This window comes from Gobio gobio (genome assembly GCF_949357685.1).
Source record: "Gobio gobio genome assembly, chromosome: 2".
Taxonomy (NCBI): Eukaryota; Metazoa; Chordata; class Actinopteri; order Cypriniformes; family Gobionidae; genus Gobio; species Gobio gobio.
Genome location: NC_137098.1, coordinates 1,195,645 through 1,219,620, shown reverse-complemented (window position 1 = coordinate 1,219,620; position 23,976 = coordinate 1,195,645). Strand labels below are relative to the sequence as shown.

At 44.2% G+C, this 23,976-nt stretch overlaps 1 protein-coding gene across 2 annotated transcripts in view; it reads right to left on the bottom strand.

Moving 5' to 3' along the window:
• Nucleotides 1–23,976, bottom strand: part of unm_hu7910 (un-named hu7910) — a 49,575-nt gene that overhangs the window by 6,325 nt on the left and 19,274 nt on the right. For both annotated transcript variants that reach the window (XM_079810851.1, XM_079810850.1), the window contains exons 2-5: nt 23,039–23,188; nt 12,733–12,804; nt 12,074–12,166; nt 7,705–7,743 (exon numbers count right to left, since the gene is read on the bottom strand). In XM_079810851.1, coding sequence (XP_079666977.1) covers nt 7,705–7,743; nt 12,074–12,166; nt 12,733–12,804; nt 23,039–23,188 — 354 coding nt within the window. The remainder of the gene's footprint in view (nt 1–7,704; nt 7,744–12,073; nt 12,167–12,732; nt 12,805–23,038; nt 23,189–23,976) is intronic.

Genomic DNA, 23,976 nt, shown 5'->3' with positions numbered 1-23,976 from the left:
TGATGAAAAAGGTGGAGGATTAAAGACTGCAGCACCACTACTTGCGAGTGAAAAGGAACCATTGCGACCTTAGGCTTTAGGCCTCAAGAAAGCACTGACTAGACCAGGGGCGAAGCCAATGCAAGATGAATGACAATGCTCGAAGGTCACCAACACACTTGAGGGATGTTAAAGTCAGTAACAGAACTGTCTTAATAGTCAAAAACTGTTCGGAGGCAGACTCCAAGGTTTCAAAAAGAGCCCTTGAGAGACCCCCCAATACCACAGAAAGATCCCAATGAAGAATAGCTAGGCCTCCACCTTATCATCCCACACAGAAACTAAGAAACGAGGGTATGTTTCCTCAGGGAAGCACCTCCTCTAGCACATGGAAGTGTGAGATGGTGGTTCAGTGGGTTAAAAAACATGGAACTGATATGCAGAAGGTTGCTGGTTCGATCCCAGCGGTCACCACCAGTGTGTCCTTGAGCAAGGCACTTTACTCCATGTTGCTCCAGAAGGTCCCTGTAAAAAGGGTACTGTAAGGCTTTGGAAAAAAGCGTCTGCCAAATGCATAAATATAAATGGAAAGCAGCAATAGCTGCTACATAGACCTTCAGTATTGATGGTGCCGCGCCAGCAAAAAACGCTCTTGAAGGAAGTCCAGCACTGAATCCACGAGGCAGTTAACTGGATCTGCACCACAGAATCTGCACCAAACAGGCAAAAACACCATTTAAAGGCGTACAACCTCGTAGTAGAAAGAGCTCTAGCACTCCCAGTGATCTCTTGAACTTCAGTTGAGAGACCCTGAGTCAACGAGAACACAGTTCAGAGACAAAATCCAAAGGCTCCAAATCCATGGGATTGATGCCAAACCTTGCCTCTCAGCTGCGACAGCAAATCCACCCTGATCGGAAGCTCCCAGGCAGAGCCTCCAGGAGAGCAATCAGGTCCAAAAATCACACCTGGGAGGGACAAGGCACATCCACCAACAGCAGATGCAACCGGTCCTCCCAGAAATGCTTACAGATGCAGCCTCGGCCATGCCCAAGTTTAAGAGGGAGAACCATAGAGGACAATGAGCCATCTCCTTGGAAGAAAACAGATCAGCCTCCACTCTGCCCCAAGGCATTGCCAGATCAGATCTACCATCTGAAGGTGTAACCTCCATTGTTCGGAATCCCTGGAGATTTGAGACACCTGGAACATAAACCACCCTGAGAGACAGAAGCTTGTTCTGATCCCAAAGGAGGATACATTGCGCTAGCAGTCACATGCGGCAAGATTGGATTTCTCCCAAGTGGTTTAAGTAAGCCACCACTGTGACATTGTCTATCCTGACAAGGGAGTGGTAGCCCTAGAGCACTGAGAGGAACCGACTTATAGCCAGATAAACGGCATGCAACTCCAGGCAATGTTACATTTACATTTATGCATTTGGCAGACGCTTTTATCCCAATCCCTTATTACAGGGACAATCCCCCTGGAGCAAAATGAAGTAAAGTGCCTTGCTCAAGAACACACTGGTGGTGACCGCTGGGATCAGTTCCATGGTTTAACCCACTGGACCACCATCTCACCATCTCATGTTATGTACCATAGCTGATTCTCCATAGGCAGGAAGGTTGTTGCAGACAGTGCCTCAGCCTACTTTCAACGAAGAACACCCCTTATGGAAACAACCTGGGACAGAAACCGAGGTTGCTTCCACACAGCAAAGGCACAAAGGCAAGACCCTTATCATGTGGCAGGCTGGTAACTGAGGAGAAGGACCCATGCTCTTGCATCACAAGAGGAAAGGCCTCAAGTTCAGCAAACCCAAAGGTATTACTGCTGCCATCAGACCCAAAATCCCACTGTGACGCTCCGACCCGAACTGAAAAGGGACAGACAGGCGCAGAGAGAAGAAACATGAGCGAGAGACAACCATGCCCGCATTGTGAGTCAAAATCCACCTCCAGAAAAATCGCTTGTAGAATGTCCTGGAGTCTCAGCGGAGCCAGCGCAGCATCCATGTACATTGTGAACGACAGGCCAAAAGGAAGCACCCGAAATTTGAATGCTTTCCCCCCTAAAGGGAACCTTAGAATCTGTTTTCGGATTATCTGAATGTGAGCGACCTTCAGATCCACCGTGACAAACCAGTCACCAGGTTGAATCTGCATCAACATCTGAAATCTGCTCCTGACCAGAGCATAGTCCAAAACAGGCTGTAGACCTACATCCTTTTTCAGCACAAGAAAGTAATGGCTGTAAAACCCGCTCTCTTCCTCAGATGAGGGAACATCCTCCATCGCCCATTTCTTCACATAGACTTTGTTCACACCAACTAGTGTAGGATGTTGGAGAGGGGAGGATTGTATTGAAAACTGGATGGTATTCCCCTTTTCTACAGTCCGAAGCTTCCAAAGAGGTAATGGAGGCCTGTGCCCGAGCAAACCACAGTATCTCCAACTACTGGGGTCTGAGATAGGAGTCAAAAATTGTTTTGTGCATTTGGGGAAGAAGGGAGAGAGCGCAGATTAAGAAGCAAACCCTGATCCCGAAACACAGCGAATCCAACGCATTCGTGCTGCTCGCCGTGATTTGTATAGATGGACATTACAATCGAGCCGCTGTTAGCTCCATTATCTGCTATTTCAGAAATGGCGGATCTCAAGTTTGTGTTGGTCTTGTTGGTCAGGGTAACCCCAGCCCCTAACGCAAGCGGCTCTTCCTTCTAGACCAGCAATGTTTTGGCGCTACATAAAAAAAACACTTTTCCTGGTTCAGAGCTGGTGCTTTGGGTGTGGAAAGACAACGAAGCGATTTGAAACTAGGCTCTAGCTCTGAACCAGCACCAGTACTGCCTTGGTGGAAAAGGGGTATAAGTGGGCTTGCCGTGGAATCAGCTGTTTAAATGACTGCTGTTGTTTCGCTAACCTTTTCGATGACTATGTTCACCTAGACGCTAAAAAGTCCAGATTGAAAAATCAGCACATCCAGAAGAAAGTCCTTGTCATTATCGCAAATCTCGGAGATTCAGCCATGAGTGTCTTTCCACAGCCACCAGCCATGCCATCGAGTGAGCAAATGCGTGAATCTATGCTTAGTCACTCAAAGCACCAAATCAGTGGCTCCTGGAAGCTAGGCGGGAGAATATCAGCTGAAGCCACGATATCTTTGGGAATATCTCAGCCAACTCTCTTTCTACAGTCTTTCTCAAATGTACTGCTTGCTCACTCTCTCTCCTCCCTCATCATAAGCGTATACGCCCGCTGTTGCTGATTGGCTATAAGAGTGTTTTGGTGCTCCATGGATCAATCTAATCCACTTTGGGGGTATTTTCCTATTTACAAAGCCAGGACTACTTACAAACACATTTTGTTTGAACACAGGCAGTGCAGACAGCTAGCAAATATTCCCAAAATTGTTTGTTTGTGTTTTGATTTCAATTTTCCATTTATTGCACCTTTAATTTAGCTTTTTTTTGTTGATGCTCAAATGTTTATTTGCTCTGCAATTTCTTTAAAAAACCATGCAAGCTATCAGAAGATTGTAATTTATTCTCACACTATATGGACAAAAGTATTGGGACACCTGACCATTACACCAAAATGGACTGTAATGACATTACATTCTAAATACATAGACATTAATATGGAGTTATTGTAGCTATAACATCTTCCACTCTTCTGGGAACTCCGTCCAGGACAGCCAGGAACCTTGGAGTTGTGATTGATGATCAGTTGAACTTCACACACCACATTGCTAGAACTTCCCAGTCCTGCAGATCTGCCTTATACAACATCAGGAGGATCAGGCCCTTCCTATCAGAGCTACACAACTCTTAACTCTGAAAATGTTAGGGGCACAACCAGAAAATTTAGGGGCGCACACCGTAAATCAACATGCTAACCAAATCTACTAATTTCCACTGTATTACTAATAAATACTCTGATAATACAGGGCTCCAGACTAATATCTGAGAGCAGTGGCGCCAGCTCCTGATTTGGTGGCACTGGAGGGAAATTTATCACATGGTTAATTTAATCATAAAATTACTACTGTTTTGCATTGTTTTGTTAATAAGTGCAGTTACTAATAATAGTACATGTTTGTTTATTGGAAATTTAACAGTGAAGCACTGAGCTTGAATTGTTATGCAGAAAAAAATAACTTTTATTAAAGTTAGGGTAGGTAAGAATGATCTAAAACACTTTTTTCCGAATTTGTTTAAACTTTCTTTATATGTCAATACATAATTAAAATGTAAGTACTCTGAAAAAGAGAGTATAAAAATCGAGTGACTCTAGACTTTTTAATCTGCAATAAACACCGCTCATTATTTTCGTTCGGGCCGAATTAAGTGATTGGCTTGGGCGCCTGTCACTCTCTCTCGTTACCATGGCTACCGCCGCTTTTGCTCAGGATCCGCCCACATGCGCCCCAGTGTTGCCAAGGGCTACTTCAGCACTGTTGCCGCGGCTGTTTTTCATGTCCGCGGGTTGAAGCGACCCCAATTATGTGATATTTTGCCCCGGGATTTGCGAATTTTAGCAGGCAGCCCTACCAAAAAGACACATATTTTACCCCTCAAACGCGAATTTTACCGGAGAAACACGATCGGGCTTGTTTTGGGCTAGTTTTGAGTAGCAATTGGGCGGATGTTGTTGTGTAAACCTGGCAACCCTGGCGCACCCGTTTGAGTTCAAGAGGCTGTATTTGTGCTGGACAGGTCATCTTTCATTTTGATTATACATTTTTTTGGTTTATGTTTTCATGAAGCATGTCTCACTAGCACACGTAGCTGCCTAATATAGCTAACATAAAATTACTTAGCATAAAGTTACAATGTTATACACCTAGTGAGCCATTAGTAGAGATGATAAATATTCAATATGCCTAGCTCAAGTTGATCGCTGTCGTGTTGAATTTCGCTAAATGTAACTTTAGATAACAAAATGCATGTGGAAAAGCTAGTACAGCGCATCCAGGAACTTTCTTTAGAACTAAGTTAGCTTTAGCTGCTACCCTCTGTCTAAACTCTTCTACCATGTTCACCGGGAACTTTACCTGCACCTTTATTTCGGCCCTTGGTTTGTTTTTATATTCTCTACCAATGTTTTTATCTTGTATCTGTGTGTCTTGTGTGTGTATTTTAAACTTTACCAGTATCGTTATTCTAGATTGATAGTGAGTACTAAAAGACATCTTATTTGTTTATATTCATAATGATAAAGTTAGATTTTTTTATCACATGTGATTCTGACATGATGTCACTACATGCACTTCTTCTCCGCTCGCCTCAGGTTAATAATGCGTCTTTAGCTGAGCTGATCGCGGTGGGCGTGTTCATGTGTTTTGGGGGCGTGGCTTTGGAAAGAGCCCAGAAGGGAGAAGGTGGAGTGAAGGGAAATAATGAGCTGTCTTTAAAACAGTCGTGAGAGGTCTACAGACACTCAATTTTTATACTTTCTTTTTCAGAGGACTTACATTTTAATTATGTATTGATATATAAAGAAAGTTTAAACAAATTTGGAAAACCAAAATCTTACCTACCCTACCTTTAACAACAGTAATGTGCAAAAACCTAATTTTTATAAGGAAAATTGTAATATTCAACTCTTATTAAATGTACTATTGTTCTTCTATAGTATCATACTGAACTAAAGGAACACTCTTTACTTGTTTTCTGTGTAATCCAGTCACAATTAGAAGAAAAGTTTTTTTTTGTGATTTCCTACTTTATTCCATATTTTAAGGAGTGGAAATGTCTAATAAGTCAAATAAGTGCTCCTATGCCACCACCTACTGGTTATAGTGGGGTTTTCATTTTTTGCCATAAAGTGGCCAGCACCTTTAAACTTTTAATTTTACAAATCATCACACTAAAATTTATATTAAAATTGGATAGTATTTAGAGCTTTAAAGTGCTGGAAAAAGTGTGAAACACTTGAAAAGTGCTTGAATTTCACTCTCAAAAGGTTGTACGAACCCTGAGATGAATAATGTAAAAAAGAAAAAACATTCGACCATTTCATCCACAATACCATGGGGTGTTACTACATTAAATCCATGGTGAATGTTTATGATTTGTGGACTGAAAACCAGTTTCTCCTGGTCTCGGCGTCAGCTCTGATCTGAAATCTGTGGTCTATAACAGAGGATTCTGCACCGAACGCTTCCACTGGGTCTCACAGTAGCAATGTTATAAAAGGATTAGTTCACTTTTAAATAAACTTTTGCTGATAATTTCCTCACCCTCATGTCATCCAAGATGTCCATGTCTTTCTTTCTACAGTCGAAAAGAAATTAAGGTTTTTGATGAAAACATTCCAGGGTTGTTCTCCATATAATGGACTTCAATGGGCTCCAAACGGTTCAGTTTCAGTGCAGCTTTAAACGACCCCAGATGATGAATAAGGGTCTGATCTAGCCAAACCATCAGTTTCTGAGAGAAACCCAGCAGTATTTATGCTATTATTTTACCTCTTAACAGACGAACGTGATCATCTCTGAGCTCAGACATAACTTCCGCTTAGTGAGGTCAAAATACGAGCCTGGTCATAGATGTATCGATCGTTGATGCCTCATTCTACTGATCCGTGCAAGCGCTAATGAGGCATCTACGATCTTTACATCTATGACCACGCTCATATTTTGACCTCACTTAGCGGAAGTTATGGCGGAGCTCAGAGATGATCACGTAAAGCTGCACTGAAACTGTCATTTGGACCTTGAAACGTTTGGAGCCCATTGAAGTCCATTATATGGAGAACAATCCTGGAATGTTTTCATCAAAAAACTTCATTTCTTTTTGACTTTAGAAAGAAAGACATGGACATCTTGGATGACATGGGGGTGCGACCTCCAACCAAATTCAGTCGCACCAGCAGGAAAAAAGGTCGCAAAATGCCACCATTTAGTCGCAGTCTGGAGTCCTGCATTATCCCTCCTCCACCAAACTTTACATTTGGCACAATCCAGTCAGGAAGGTAACATTCTCCTGGCATCTGCCAAACCCAGACTCCCAAACAGAGAAGGAGTCCAGGAGCGTGTGCTTTACATGGCCATGGAAACCCACTCCACGAAGCTCCCGCCGCACAGTTTGTGTGTTGATATTAATGCCTCTGGAAGTTTGGAACTCTTCACCCATGAAATCGGCAGAGCGTTTGCGACTTTGCACTCAGTGACCCGCTCTGAGGCTAAACGTGCAGTCCCTAACTCTTCCACTTTCCAATTATAGTTACAGTTGACTAAAATATCTAGCAGGGATACATTCTCACAAACTGAGTTATTGCCAAGGTGGCATCCTCTCACAGTACCATGCTTGAATTCACACTTCTTTTTTTTTTTTAAACAAGACTGAATGGCTTGATTTGATACACTTGAGGCAATGGGTCTGATTGAAACACCTGAATTCAAGAATTAAGAGATGTCTAACAGTACTTTTGTCCATATAGTCTACATGCATATATTTGCATGCACACACACGCATACATTAAAAATATAATATGCATCCTGTGTGCCATAGTCATACAGGTTTTGGAACAACATGAGGGTGAGTAAATCATGATATAATTATAATTTTTGGGTCAACTACTGCTTTAAGTGTATATTAGTATCCCTAAAGTTTCAACACTCTAGTCTACAAAAATAAAACCACAGATTTTGCAATTAAAGCATGCGATCAAAAAGCTAATTTATTGTGGTGCTAACACCAGAACTCATGCTAAGTACCTCTGTCTTTTTTTAACACCACTTCTTTAGTTGTCTCATCTGCATTGAAAGAGGGACAAACAGTGAATGACAATCTGCACTTTTGCTTAGAAGGAAGATGTGTAGTTGTAGCAACAGACAGGTTAGAGAACACATGCTCCACTCCACTAAAACAGCAATCCAATAGGGTTTAGTGGTCCGATAGTTTTAAGGCACCTTTAGTTGAATACCAAAGCAGCAGAAAATAAATAAGTCTTTCAGACTTTTTTTTAGAACATATTGGGTAAGAGATACCAAAGATAGTATCATATCAGATGGCATTTATTTAACACCATAACACTTCAGTTCATCTTTGGAACATTAACTTTCCCTCCGATGAGAATGTCCGATGTTTTTCTACAGTATTATCGGAATGATATGATATGAAAAATTATCATCTTAACGCCAATAAGCTTTCTACACATGAATTGACCACCACAGAGTCCTGACCTAAAAGGATTAGTTCACTTTTAAATAAACTTTTGCTGATAATTTACTCACCCTCATGTCATCCAAGATGTCCATGTCTTTCTTTCTGCAGTCGAAAAGAAATTAAGGTTTTGGATGAAAACATTCCAGGATTGTTCTCCATATAATGGACTTCAATGGGCTCCAAACGGTTCAGTTTCAGTGCAGCTTTAAACGACCCCAGATGATGAATAAGGGTCTGATCTAGACAAACCATCAGTTTCTGAGAGAAACCCAGCAGTATTTATGCTATTATTTTACCTCTTATCAGACGAGCGTGATCATCTCTGAGCTCAGCCATAACTTCCGCTGAGTGAGGTCAAAATACGAGCCTGGTCATAGATATATTGATCATTGATGCCTCATTCTATTGATCCGTGCAGGCGCTAATGAGGCATCTACGATCTTTACATCTATGACCACGCTCGTATTTTGACCTCACTCAGCGGAAGTTATGGCGGAGCTCAGAGATGATCACGCTCGTCTGATAAGAGGTAAAATAATAGCATAAATACTGCTGGGTTTCTCTCAGAAACTGATGGTTTGTCTAGATCAGACCCTTATTCATCATCTGGGGTCGTTTAAAGCTGCACTGAAACTGTCATTTGTACCGTTTGGAGCCCATTGAAGTCCATTATATGGAGAACAATCCTGGACTGTTTTCATCCAAAACTTTAATTTCTTTTCGACTGCAGAAAGAAAGACATGGACATCTTGGATGACATGAGGGTGAGGAAACTATCAGCAAAAGTTTATTTAAAAGTGAACTAATCCTTTAACCCTATTGAAAGACTTTGGGATGTGCTGGAGAAGAGTTTATCAGTTTATCATTTATGCAGTTCGACTCTTCCATCATCAATATAAGCTTTGCATATGGTTGTCGAAACAATGCCACGACTAACTCATGACGTAATCAAAGCATATAAGCCATGTACATAGTGCATCCCAATAGCCTGTTTGGAACAACTTGATTCTGATCTTGATTTTTACCATATTCTGCTGGAGGTTTGTCACACTCCCAGATTAAGAATGCAAGAGGAAGAGTGACAAACTAAGATATAAACATTGAGCAATGCACATACATGAGCACATCACAAATGGCAAATAGGGCCGTGCGATAAACCAAAATTGAGTTAAAATGGCAGGCTAAGACCCAGGCTGTCTGTGTTTTGGTCGCAGATTTTTATATCTTATTCTAGAATATTCAGTAAAGATGTTTGTGCAAATCCTTTAACTGCCATCTATGGTATTGTATGTGAAAAAAACACTTTGTCAAAAAGTGAATTGGACTGTATAGCCTTTACTTCTCTGCTGGCAAGGCGCTTCATTTTGATTAATTGGAAACAGTCTTTCCCTCCTTCTTTTAAACAGTGGGCCAGAGATGTGTTACAATTCCTGATTCTGGAGAAAATAAGGCTTAATTTAAGGGGCTCACTGTCATGTGGCGTCCTTTCATAAATTATCTCTAAAAACAATTATAACTGTAACTGGACGAACTGGTGCTGTCGTCAGGTTTTGCTTATGATATGCTGATGTTCTTTCTCTCTTTTTCCCCCCTTTTATATACACACAATGTAAAAACACAATGTATGTCGGTATATATGTTGGTTGTGTTGATATGTGAATGTATGTTGTTGATTGTTCAAATAAAACCTTAAAAAAACAAACAAACAAAAAAACAGGCAGGCTAAGTAATACAAAAATAACATTCCAAAGAATCGCGGGTGGATGAGAGATAAATCATTGCGTTTGTTTGCTAAAGACATGTTGCGAGCCCCGTGGGCGAATCATTCCGGTTGACGGGGGAACCGAAGCTCATTATAATATGCAAAACTGTTATCCAATCATAGCAGTGGGCGTTTACTTCTGAGTCTTCAGTGCGGCACGCCCATAAAAACCAAATGTTCCAGGAGCTAGGCTCAAAACCAGGGTGGAAAAAAGCCTATTATTATGCATTATGAGTTTTATGAATGATGCAAACGTCATAAATTGACCTTGCGATTGTGTTTATTAGTCTTCAAATATCTCTATTTACATGTTTCGAGATCTCAGGAAGCTTTTATTATGGACTTCTATTATGGCATATGGTTCTTCTTCGTCTGTCTGTATCATATATGGACTACATGTGCACAGAGCGCCCTCTGGCTGCCAGGATGAATGAAAACAACACATAAGAGACTCAATCGCTCATGATTAGGCTACATCTGCGCATTTTGAGGAAATATTGAATAAAAAATACTCCTCTCTTTGACACAGACATATGAGAATCTATCAATATGTTTCCTCATCTGCACACTTTTGAACTGAAAGCCCTGAGGGATGTTGATTAGTCGCTTTACACCACTTTAGTGCTTTACACCACTTCAAATCAGTGTCAGTTATCAAGGTTGGGTGCCAAAAGCCAAGTCAGAATAAAACGCTTCTTCAAACACCTCAAACACACACACACACACACACACACCTGAACATGCCAACTCATCCTGGTTTCTCAGTGCAAATTAGAGCTGCAACTAACGATTATTTTTTCTGTCGACTAATCTAACGATTATTTTTTCGATTAGTCGACTAATCTTACGATTATTTTTCCAGATTAATCTTATGATTCTTTTTTACTGATTATTGTATTTCAAAGCGGGTAGTGAATTTGTATATTATTTTAACATGAAATCAATGAATGATGACAATATTAATTGTATTTCAGGAAAGGTAGTGTACATAGTATGCCATTTTATAATGAAATATATGAACACAAGAAGCTTTTTAAACATAATATATAATGATACTATTCATCATAAAATGTATACAGAGTAGGCCTAATTAGGAAAAGTTGTTTACTATAGGCTAGTAGTTGAGTATGATTTACTTATTGATTTGTGTCAATAGTAAACGAAAATGCACTTGTATTTATCTGCAAAAGGTTCACATACAGCTTTCAGCATAGTTTTAATATAGTATAACTAGTCGTCTATTTTGAAGATATACATGTGCATAAACAACGACTAAAGCTGCCAGAAGTTTTTGCCCAAACTTCAAAGACACATTTAAATGATTAAAGCTAGAGGCATATCTTAACTTTAATGTTACTTTAATCATGTAAACTACCTATATACAGCATGTTTTATGCACATGTGTTTGGGACAGAGGGGAACCAGGTCGCATATACAGGAGATATATGCAGCCCATAATAAATAAAAGCACGAGACGTACTGGGGTCGGAGAAGAACCCCGGAAAATGTGACCGTCTGTTGCAATACACGCGCCACGGTTCAGCTGCGCGAGAGAACACTGGAAGGGTTGCCAGGTTTACACAACAAAACCCACCCATTCGTTACTCAAAACAAGCCCAATCGCGTTTCGGGGAGGTTCTCTGGTAAACATCGCGTTCGGGGGGTTGAATATGTGTGTTTTTTTGCTTCAACCCGCGGACATGAGACACAGCCCGCGGCAACAGTGTAGAAGTAGCCCAATTCCGCGGAAAAAAGCGGACTTGGCAACACTGACTGCAGTGTGAAAGCTCCCGCTCTCCACGCGCACAGCACCTGCTCTGCCTGCGCGCGCAGTGTGAAACCGGCGTTACAGAGCGAACAAAGCACAGTTTTACTCGGCTTCTGTTTAAAGTACTCCCACACTTTTGAATGTCGCGGTCTGGCTTTATATGATAAATGATCATTTTCACTATGCCCGGGAGCAGAAGCTGCCATTATTCTAGATCTTCTGTTCCATTCTAGAACGTAAATAATGTGCCGCCGACGCGTCGAAGCATTTCACGCACGTTGACGTATTTTCGTAGTCGACGTCATCGACGACGTCGACGCGTCGTTGCAGCCCTAGTGCAAATGACACAAATGACAAACGAACAAGGAAAGCCACACAATGCCTTTACACGTGATCTTGGAATGGGCTGCTTGGATACCGTCTTCCTCCAATGTGACGTTTTTTCTTAGGGTTTTCCCCTTAGTAGCCACAGTAACGTTCTCTGAAGAGGAGAAAGTCATGAGAATGATCCCGATAAACACACACACATGAACCAGTCGATGTGGCCACTGTTAACCTTTCCTATAGCTCAAACAGTAGAGCATGGCGCTAGCAAAGCCAAGGTCATGGGTTCGATCCCCAGGGAAAGCAAGAATTGACAAAATGTAAAATGTGTACCTTGAATGCAATGTAAGTCGCTTTGGATAAAAGCGTCTGCCAAATGCATAAATGTAAATGTAAATGTAAATCCCTGAATATAAGCCCACTACTTTACACTTAGCATCTCACTTGCTGATTTGATCGTTTAGAACACCAGCGAGAGAGACGCTGGCTCACTAGCACAAAACAAGTGTCAACACCATCAAATGACAGGAAACCTCAAGCAGACGCAAGTTCATGAAAACAGCATTTAAATGTAGTGTCACAGGAAATGCTTATGGTTAGACCACTTCCTTATCTCCTGTCTGAAAGTGTGTAAGAGTGTGTGTGTGTGTGTGTAACAGAGAGATAGACCTTAGTCAGACGTGCAGGACAAAAACCACATACACAAGTAAAAGTCACACTCACCCAACAACACTTTGGCATCTTCTACATCGAAGTCTCCATCGCCATCGGCATCATACACTCCTCCAAGAGCACCTTTCATCGAGGATAAGAGAAAACACTTATTAAAACACACGTGAGACATCAGCCGTCTTAGTACACTGCAAAAAATGCTTTTCTTACTCAGTATTTTTGTCTTGTTTTCAGTCCAAATATCTAAAAAATCTTACATTAAGAAGCATTTACTAGACAAGCAAAAGTTTTTGTCTTATTTTGGGGGAAAATAACTCAAAATTAAGTGAGTTTTTGCTTAAAATAAGCAAAATAATCTGCCAATGGGGTAAGCAAAATAATTGTTTGAATTAAGATTATTTTGCTTACCCCATTGGCAGATTATTTTGCTTATTTTAAGCAAAAACTCACTTAATTTTGAGTTATTTCCCCCAAAACAAGACTAAAACTTTAGCTTGTCTGGTAAATGCTTCTTGTTTTGAGATTTTTTTAGATGTTTGGACTGAAAACAAGACAAAAATACTGAGTAAGAAAAGCATTTTTTTGCAGTGTATTTCTCAATCTATTCATTATCAACAAAGCATAATACACTTATAAAAGAATGCCTGTTTTCCCATTCATTTTTTGTAAAAAAAAACATTGATGTTGATTTCACTGTTAAAGCGGAGGAGAAGATCAGCGCTTCTTATTTTTACTAAATATTATTGTAATAATAGTATTTACTAAGTATACACTAACTTTTGTTTTCCAAGTGCGTATAACACGCGACTTTTGGCTTCTTTTTTTGGCAAGTCACGTTAAAAAAATCACGAGTCGCGGGTTGCGTTTTTTTGGGCTTATTTTAAAAAATGTGGTTGCTTGTTAGGAAAATATAATAAGCAACTTTGTTTCTATACATTTATGGTCGCTGTTTTGTCCAATACATTGACTGACACTGGGTTTCTGCAGGTTTCAACAAGTCAAATTTAAGACTTTTTAAGACCTTTGTTAATTAAATTTAAGAACTATTTAAAGGAAATGCAGTCACGAAATTACTCGCAAAGTAAATTAATTTATTCAAATTGAACAAATCGATAAACTTGCACTTCCCCATAGCTCAATCCCACCATGATTTCGCTGTTTTTGTGATTTTTGAGATGAAAATGACTGAATTTGTGGTGGTAATTTCCAGAAATGTGCATAATTAGGATACCACATTTACTATATTATGTATTATATTAGATGCACAATAGTCACACATGACAATAGAACAAACCAAATGCATAAATCTTGTTTATTTTGAATTCTTGCCATTATCTAGCGGTGAAATTACAAATTATGCAGGACCTCAAAAAATGCATTGTTGATTTTTCGTTGTATTTAGTAATGGCGGAAATGCGAAGAATAAAGCTGAAGAATAAAATCCATTTGATGTGTCTGTGGTACAATCCGAAAGAGACTCGCGCCAATAACACGAAAGCTGATTGGCTGCAATATAAGTTACATCTTGGTCTCATTTGTAGTCGTAATACAGCGAATTATATTTGGACAAGCGAAAGAAAGAACTACAACACCACGGAATTAAAAAACAAAACATTCTAGAGCGTTTCAATGAGCTTTAGAGCTAGCGTTACATGGACATAGGAAAATGAAGACCTGTTTAAAACTATTGAAGACCTAGAACAGAATAATTCCACCAGTTTAAGACTTTTTAAGGCCTAAAATTTTGATTTTGATATTTTAGACTTTTTTAGATTTTTTAAGACCCAGTGGAAACCCTGCTGTCTTCTCACAGCTATAGCCAATCAGTGCTGTAGTAACCCGTCCTCATACATCCCGCCTCCTTCTCCCCCTCATTGAAGAAAAATCACGTTCCACGTGCAGACATGTGATGTTATAAATGCACGTAATGATAGTTAGTAGACGTAAATAGACGTACACATATTCACAAACAATGCCACCAGCAGAGATGCACAGACATGGAGAGGAAACAGGGAGGAGATAAACCTCATTTCATTTTTTTTGTAATGTATTTATCTTTACAGGCTATTATACAAAAAGTAAAGGCGCTAGTATTGGCTACTAACAATAACAGTAGGTATGGTTCGAATGTATTTTATTATAAATATGTGGCTATATCGCAGCGCTCCCATAGTGCTTGCCTGTGTCCCAGTGTGCACACTATCCATCCTAAATAGTGTGCGACATTAGTCATTTTCAATACTATTTAGGGCAGATGGTGTGCACATTGGGACACACAAATTTTTTAGCTGAAGTTTGATTAGCTGAAGTTCCGCAAGCTGAAGTTGAGCGAGCTGAAGTTGAGCGAGCTGAAGTTGAGCTAAAGTTGCAGGAGCTGAAGTTGCGTGAGCTGAAGTTGCACAAGCTGAAGTTGCGCGAGCTAAAGTTGCCCGAGCTAAAGTTGCTCGAGCTGAAGTTGAACGAGCTGAAGTTGAGCGAGCTGAAGTTGAGCGAGCTGAAGTAGAGCTAAAGTTGCGCGAGCTGAAGTTGCGTGAGCTGAAGTTGAGCTAAAGTTGCGGGAGCTGAAGTTGCGGGAGCTGAAGTTGCGGGAGCTGAAGTTGCGGGAGCTGAAGTTGCGTGAGCTGAAGTTACGCGAGCTGAAGTTACGCAAGCTGAAGTTGCATGAGCTGAAGTTGCACGAACTGAAGTTGAGCTAAAATTGCGGGAGCTGAAGTTGCGGGAGCTGAAGTTGCGGGAGCTGAAGTTGCGGGAGCTGAAGTTGCGGGAGCTGAAGTTGCGCAAGCTGAAGTTGCGTGAGCGAGCTGAAGTTGAGCGAGCTGAAGTTACGCGAGCTAAAGTTGAGCGAGCTGAAGTTGAGCGAGCTGAAGTTGCGTGAGCTGAAGTTACGCGAGCTGAAGTTGCGTGAGCGAGCTGAAGTTGAGCGAGCTGAAGTTACGCGAGCTGAAGTTGAGCGAGCTGAAGTTGCGCGAGCTGAAGTTGAGTGAGCTGAAGTTACGCGAGCTGAAGTTGCGTGAGCGAGCTGAAGTTGAGCGAGCTGAAGTTACGCGAGCTGAAGTTGAGTGAGCGAGCTGAAGTTGAGCGAGCTGAAGTTACGCGAGCTGAAGTTGAGTGAGCTGAAGTTACGCGAGCTGAAGTTGCGTGAGCGAGCTGAAGTTACACGAGCTGAAGTTGAGCGAGCTGAAGTTGAGCGAGCTGAAGTTGAGCGAGCTGAAGTTGCGCGAGCGGAAGTTGCGTGAGCTGAAGTTACGCGAGCTGAAGTTGCGTGAGCGAGCTGAAATTTAGCGAGCTGTAGTTGAGCTAAAGTTGCGGGAGCTGAAGTTGCGGGAGCTGAAGATGAGCTAAAGTTGCGGGAGCTGAAGTTGCGGAGCTAAAGTTGCGCGAGCTGAAGTTGCGCGAGCTGAAGTTACGCGAGCTGAAGTTGAGCTAAAGTTGCGGGAGCTGAAGTTGCGGGAGCTGAAGTTGCGCGAGCTGAAGTTACGCAAGCTGAAGTTGAGCTAAAGTTGCGGGAGCTGAAGTTGCGGGAGCTGAAGTTGCGCGAGCTGAAGTTGCGCGAGCTGAAGTTACGCGAGCTGAAGTTACGCAAGCTGAAGTTGTGTGAGCTGAAGTTGAGCGAGCTGAAGATGCGCGAGCTGAAGTTACGCAAGCTGAAGTTGCATGAGCTGAAGTTGCACGAACTGAAGTTGAGCTAAAATTGCGGGAGCTGAAGTTGCGGGAGCTGAAGTTGCGGGAGCTGAAGTTGCGCGAGCGAGCTGAAGTTGAGCGAGCTGAAGTTACGCGAGCTGAAGTTGAGCGAGCTGAAGTTGCGCGAGCTGAAGTTACGCAAGCTGAAGTTGCATGAGCTGAAGTTGCACGAACTGAAGTTGAGCTAAAATTGCGGGAGCTGAAGTTGCGGGAGCTGAAGTTGCGGGAGCTGAAGTTGCGTGAGCTGAAGTTGAGCGAGCTGAAGTTACGCGAGCTGAAGTTGAGCGAGCTGAAGTTGAGCGAGCTGAAGTTGCGTGAGCTGAAGTTACGCGAGCTGAAGTTGCGTGAGCGAGCTGAAGTTGAGCGAGCTGAAGTTGCGCGAGATGAAGTTGCGCGAGCTGAAGTTGAGCGAGCTGAAGTTGCGTGAGCTGAAGTTGAGCGAGCTGAAGTTACGCGAGCTGAAGTTGAGCGAGCTGAAGTTGAGCGAGCTGAAGTTGCGTGAGCTGAAGTTACGCGAGCTGAAGTTGCGTGAACCAGCTGAAGTTGAGCGAGCTGAAGTTGTGCGAGCTGAAGTTGCGCGAGCTGAAGTTGAGCGAGCTGAAGTTGCGTGAGCTGAAGTTACGCGAGCTGAAGTTGCGTGAGCGAGCTGAAGTTGAGCGAGCTGAAGTTACGCGAGCTGAAGTTGAGCGAGCTGAAGTTGCGCGAGCTGAAGTTGAGTGAGCTGAAGTTACGCGAGCTGAAGTTGCGTGAGCGAGCTGAAGTTACGCGAGCTGAAGTTGAGTGAGCGAGCTGAAGTTGAGCGAGCTGAAGTTGAGCGAGCTGAAGTTACGCGAGCTGAAGTTGAGCGAGCTGAAGTTGCGCGAGCTGAAGTTGAGTGAGCTGAAGTTACGCGAGCTGAAGTTGCGTGAGCGAGCTGAAGTTACACAAGCTGAAGTTGCGCGAGCTAAAGTTGCCCGAGCTAAAGTTGCGCGAGCTGAAGTTGAACGAGCTGAAGTTGAGCGAGCTGAAGTTGAGCGAGCTGAAGTAGAGCTAAAGTTGCGCGAGCTGAAGTTGCGTGAGCTGAAGTTGAGCTAAAGTTGCGGGAGCTGAAGTTGCGGGAGCTGAAGTTGCGGGAGCTGAAGTTGCGCGAGCTGAAGTTACGCAAGCTGAAGTTGCATGAGCTGAAGTTACGCAAGCTGAAGTTGCATGAGCTGAAGTTGCACGAACTGAAGTTGAGCTAAAATTGCGGGAGCTGAAGTTGCGGGAGCTGAAGTTGCGCAAGCTGAAGCTGCGTGAGCGAGGTGAAGTTGAGCGAGCTGAAGTTACGCGAGCTGAAGTTGAGCGAGCTGAAGTTGAGTGAGCTGAAGTTGCGTGAGCTGAAGTTACGCGAGCTGAAGTTGCGTGAGCGAGCTGAAGTTGAGCGAGCTGAAGTTACGCGAGCTGAAGTTGAGCGAGCTGAAGTTGCGCGAGCTGAAGTTACGCGAGCTGAAGTTACGCGAGCTGAAGTTGCGTGAGCGAGCTGAAGTTGAGCGAGCTGAAGTTACGCGAGCTGAAGTTGAGTGAGCGAGCTGAAGTTGAGCGAGCTGAAGTTACGCGAGCCGAAGTTGAGCGAGCTGAAGTTGCGCGAGCTGAAGTTGAGTGAGCTGAAGTTACGCGAGCTGAAGTTGCGTGAGCGAGCTGAAGTTACACGAGCTGAAGTTGAGCGAGCTGAAGTTGAGCGAGCTGAAGTTGCGCGAGCGGAAGTTGCGTGAGCTGAAGTTACGCGAGCTGAAGTTGCGTGAGCGAGCTGAAGTTGAGCGAGCTGTAGTTGAGCTAAAGTTGCGGGAGCTGAAGTTGCGGGAGCTGAAGATGAGCTAAAGTTGCGGGAGCTGAAGTTGCGGAGCTAAAGTTGCGCGAGCTGAAGTTGCGCGAGCTGAAGTTACGCGAGCTGAAGTTACGCGAGCTGAAGTTGCGCATGCTGAAGTTGAGCTAAAGTTGCGGGAGCTGAAGTTGCGCGAGCTGAAGTTACGCGAGCTGAAGTTGAGCGAGCTGAAGATGCGCGAGCTGAAGTTGCGTGAGCTGAAGTTGAGCGAGCTGAAATTGCGTGAGCTGAAGTTGAGCGAGCTGAAGATGCAGGAGCTGAAGTTGTGTGAGCTGAAGTTGCGCGAGCTGAACGAGCTGAAGTTGCAGGAGCTGAAGTTGTGTGAGCTGAAGTTGAGCGAGCTGAAGTTGAGCGAGCTGAAGATGCAGGAGCTGAAGTTGAGCGAGCTGAAGTTGAGGGAGCTGAAGTTGAGCGAGCTGAAGTTGAGTGAGCTGAAGTTACGCGAGCTGAAGTTGAGCGAGCTGAAGATGAGCGAGCTGAAGTTGTGGGAGCTGAAGTTGCGTGAGCTGAAGTTGCACAAGCTGAAGTTGCGCGAGCTAAAGTTGCCCGAGCTAAAGTTGCGCGAGCTGAAGTTGAACGAGCTGAAGTTGAGCGAGCTGAAGTTGAGCGAGCTGAAGTAGAGCTAAAGTTGCGCGAGCTGAAGTTGCGTGAGCTGAAGTTGAGCTAAAGTTGCGGGAGCTGAAGTTGCGGGAGCTGAATTTGCGCGAGCTGAAGTTGCGCGAGCTGAAGTTGCGCAAGCTGAAGTTGCATGAGCTGAAGTTGCACGAACTGAAGTTGAGCTAAAATTGCGGGAGCTGAAGTTGCGGGAGCTGAAGTTGCGCAAGCTGAAGTTGCGCAAGCTGAAGTTGCGTGAGCGAGCTGAAGTTGAGCGAGCTGAAGTTACGCGAGCTGAAGTTGAGCGAGCTGAAGTTGAGCGAGCTGAAGTTGCGTGAGCTGAAGTTACGCGAGCTGAAGTTGCGTGAGCGAGCTGAAGTTGAGCGAGCTGAAGTTACGCGAGCTGAAGTTGAGCGAGCTGAAGTTGCGTGAGCTGAAGTTACGCGAGCTGAAGTTGCGTGAGCGAGCTGAAGTTGAGCGAGCTGAAGTTACGCGAGCTGAAGTTGAGTGAGCGAGCTGAAGTTGAGCGAGCTGAAGTTGAGCGAGCTGAAGTTACGCGAGCTGAAGTTGAGCGAGCTGAAGTTGCGCAAGCTGAAGTTGAGTGAGCTGAAGTTACGCGAGCTGAAGTTGCGTGAGCGAGCTGAAGTTACACGAGCTGAAGTTGAGCGAGCTGAAGTTGAGCGAGCTGAAGTTGAGCGAGCTGAAGTTGCGCGAGCGGAAGTTGCGTGAGCTGAAGTTACGCGAGCTGAAGTTGCGTGAGCGAGCTGAAGTTGAGCGAGCTGAAGTTACGCGAGCTGAAGTTGAGCGAGCTGTAGTTGAGCTAAAGTTGCGGGAGCTGAAGTTGCAGGAGCTGAAGATGAGCTAAAGTTGCGGGAGCTGAAGTTGCGGAGCTGAAGTTGCGCGAGCTGAAGTTGCGCGAGCTGAAGTTACGCGAGCTGAAGTTACGCGAGCTGAAGTTACGCAAGCTGAAGTTACGCGAGCTGAAGTTGAGCTAAAGTTGCGGGAGCTGAAGTTGCGGGAGCTGAAGTTGCGCGAGCTGAAGTTGCGCGAGCTGAAGTTGAGCGAGCTGAAGTTACGCGAGCTGAAGTTGTGTGAGCTGAAGTTGAGCGAGCTGAAGATGCGGGAGCTGAAGTTGTGTGAGCTGAAGTTGCGGGAGCTGAAGTTGCGCGAGCTGAAGTTGCGTGAGCTGAAGTTGAGCGAGCTGAAGTTGCGCGAGCTGAAGTTGAGCGAGCTGAAGTTGTGGGAGCTGAAGTTGAGCGAGCTGAAGTTGAGCGAGCTGAAGTTGTGCGAGCTGAAGTTGCGTGAGCTGAAGTTGAGCGAGCTGAAGTTGTGGGAGCTGAAGTTGCGTGAGCTGAAGTTGAGCGAGCTGAAGTTGAGCGAGCTGAAGTTGTGCGAGCTGAAGATGAGCGAGCTGAAGTTGAGCGAGCTGAAGTTGAGCGAGCTGAAGTTACGCGAGCTGAAGTTGAGCGAGCAGAAGTTGCGTGAGCTGAAGTTGAGCGAGCTGAAGTTGAGCGAGCTGAAGTTGCGCAAGCTGAAGTTGCGCGAGCTGAAGTTGAGCGAGCTGAAGTTGCGCAAGCTGAAGTTGCGCAAGCTGAAGTTGCGCGAGCTGAAGTTGAGCGAGCTGAAGTTGCGCGAGCTGAAGTTGAGCGAGCTGAAGTTACGCGAGCTGAAGTTGCGCAAGCTGAAGTTGAGTGAGCTGAAGTTGAGCGAGCTGAAGTTGCGCAAGCTGAAGTTGAGCGAGCTGAAGTTGAGCGAGCTGAAGTTGCGTGAGCTGAAGTTGAGCGAGCTGAAGTTGAGCGAGCTGAAGTTGAGAGAGCTGAAGTTGCGCAAGCTGAAGTTGCGCGAGCTGAAGTTGAGCGAGCTGAAGTTGAGAGAGCTGAAGTTGAGCGAGCTGAAGTTACGCGAGCTGAAGTTGAGCGAGCTGAAGTTGCGCGAGCTGAAGTTGCGCGAGCTGAAGTTGAGCGAGCTGAAGTTACGCGAGCTGAAGTTGCGCAAGCTGAAGTTGAGTGAGCTGAAGTTGAGCGAGCTGAAGTTGCGTGAGCTGAAGTTGAGCGAGCTGAAGTTGCGTGAGCTGAAGTTGAGCGAGCTGAAGTTGAGCGAGCTGAAGTTGAGAGAGCTGAAGTTGCGCAAGCTGAAGTTGCGCGAGCTGAAGTTGAGCGAGCTGAAGTTGAGCGAGCTGAAGTTGAGCGAGCTGAAGTTGCGCAAGCTGAAGTTGCGCGAGCTGAAGTTGAGCGAGCTGAAGTTGCGCGAGCTGAAGTTGAGCGAGCTGAAGTTACGCGAGCTGAAGTTGCGCAAGCTGAAGTTGAGTGAGCTGAAGTTGAGCGAGCTGAAGTTGCGTGAGCTGAAGTTGAGCGAGCTGAAGTTGCGCAAGCTGAAGTTGAGCGAGCTGAAGTTGAGCGAGCTGAAGTTGAGAGAGCTGAAGTTGCGCAAGCTGAAGTTGCGCGAGCTGAAGTTGAGCGAGCTGAAGTTGCGCAAGCTGAAGTTGAGCGAACTGAAGTTACGCGAGCTGAAGTTGCGCAAGCTGAAGTTGAGTGAGCTGAAGTTGAGCGAGCTGAAGTTGCGTGAGCTGAAGTTGAGCGAGCTGAAGTTGCGTGAGCTGAAGTTGCGCGAGCTGAAGTTGAGCGAGCTGAAGTTACGCAAGCTGAAGTTGCACGAGCTGAAGTTGAGCGAGCTGAAGTTGAGCGAGCTGAAGTTGAGCGAGCTGAAGTTGCGTGAGCTGAAGTTGAGCGAGCTGAAGTTGAGCGAGCTGAAGTTGAGCGAGCTGAAGTTGAGCGAGCTGAAGTTGCGCAAGCTGAAGTTGCGCGAGCTGAAGTTGAGCGAGCTGAAGTTGCGCGAGCTGAAGTTGAGCGAGCTGAAGTTACGCGAGCTGAAGTTGCGCAAGCTGAAGTTGAGTGAGCTGAAGTTGAGCGAGCTGAAGTTGCGTGAGCTGAAGTTGAGCGAGCTGAAGTTGCGTGAGCTGAAGTTGAGCGAGCTGAAGTTGCGTGAGCTGAAGTTGAGCGAGCTGAAGTTACGCGAGCTGAAGTTGCACGAGCTGAAGTTGAGCGAGCTGAAGTTGAGCGAGCTGAAGTTGCGTGAGCTGAAGTTGAGCGAGCTGAAGTTGCGCGAGCTGAAGTTGAGTGAGCTGAAGTTGAGCGAGCTGAAGTTGAGCGAGCTGAAGTTGAGCGAGCTGAAGTTGAGCGAGCTGAAGTTGCGTGAGCTGAAGTTGAGCGAGCTGAAGTTGAGCGAGCTGAAGTTGCGCGAGCTGAAGTTGCGCGAGCTGAAGTTGAGCGAGCTGAAGTTGAGCGAGCAGAAGTTGCGCAAGCTGAAGTTACGCGAGCTGAAGTTACGCAAGCTGAAGTTGCACGAGCTGAAGTTGCGCGAGCTGAAGTTGAGTGAGCTGAAGTTGAGCGAGCTGAAGTTGCGCGAGCTGAAGTTGCGCGAGCTGAAGTTGCGCGAGCTGAAGTTGCGCGAGCTCACCTCTCCGCCTGCTGTAGATAGTGAGCGTTTGTTCAGCTCAGCTTCTCACGTGTTGGATCGGATGAGAACGAAACTATTTATTACCTATTAACGTACTTATTTTTGTAGCCTAAAGAAGAACATGCTGCACTTTTGAAATGAAATACGATCAGTTCTGTAGCCTATAGGATGATCATTTTTATTTTACGTTAAAATTACATTGACTTAATTTGATTTAAAAAGCACCTGCTGTAGCATCTTAGTTTTTTTCGTTGCACTAAACATTATTTGATTTAACATTTTGGAACAATTATATACTTTGGTTTTATTGAATTTCACTGGTAAAGATTTTTTCTCTTTACACTGAATTTAAAAACAAATGCTGATTTAAGGAACATCTTTGTCTGGATTGTAGAATATGCAGTTGTTGACTTTAATTTCACCTTTCAGCCTTTTCATTTCCAATTCAATTTCCCGTTAATTTCAGATTGCGGACTTGTTTTCATTAGCCAAAAGCCAATTTAAGCCAATAAATACCAAATAAACATCTTGTTCATGTATACTTTAATTATTTTATTGTGTAAAAAAGAAATCGGTATCGGAATCGGCCATGTAAAATCATGATCGGTGCATCACTAATTTTGGTATCTGTGCATCCCTACAAAACTGCAGAAAAAAGTCCTCTTTGCATGTACAGTTTTCCATTGCTATATCCCATCAGACTCCTGAAGCGCTCAAACAGAGAGCAGGTGTGTGTGTGTGTGTGTGTGTGTGTGTGTGTGTGTGTGTGTGTGTGAGAGCACTTACCAACCACATTGTTGTAGTCCACGAGGTCAAACCACACGACCCCCACAGACAGCCACGCCCCCAGAAGAGCCAGCACCAGCAGCCAGCAGAAGAACGAGTTCCCCCCCGGCTTCTTCTCACTCTTCAGCACTGGATTCACCGCTGGAGACTCTGAGGACACACACACACACACACACACACACACACTACATGTTAGGGTGTGACACAACATCTGGATCCATATATCGATCAATGACGATCTCTCCACATCTGAACACACACACACTCAAGATGCTCGTGGAAATGTGTCTGATCTTGGACCAGATCGCTGATGCTGTGCTAACCTCAGCTAATATTTGATGTGTTTTTTAAATGTTGTAGATTTAAGTAGCAAATAAGAATCGCAAAAGTTATTAAAGGGGTGGTTCCGTGTTATTTTTCTAGGCTTGTGTTTATGGGGCGCAGTATAACATGTCTTTTTTTTTTTTAAACGGTGTATTTGTCTTATATTTGAGCTTTATTCCACACCGCTGTCTCCACTGTTGAACGGCTGGTTTGCTTCCTGCTTCTGTGAAGCCCCTCCCTCTGGTCTTCGATTGGTCAGATGGCCAGATGTAGTTTGTAGTTCTGCATCAGCTCTCTCTCTTTCGTAATGACTGCGGCGTGGCCCCGCCCACTTTGTTGCGTGTTCGCGGGGGCAGTGTTTGTTAATAGCAAGTGTTTATGATGTCACCAACCCGGGAAGAAGCTTGTTGTAGTCCAAACCGGACGTTTTTTTAGGCAATAAACTGCTATAACTTTAAAAGACAAAATCTCTGTTTGCATTGAACTTTCAGCGCTGTAACTTTGCAGATACTGTTTATGCTCAAGCAGCAACATTACACACTAACTAAAGTTAAACAAGTGAAATCGCATGCAACCACCCCTTTAAATATATACGTATTTTGAGTGCATCTGTG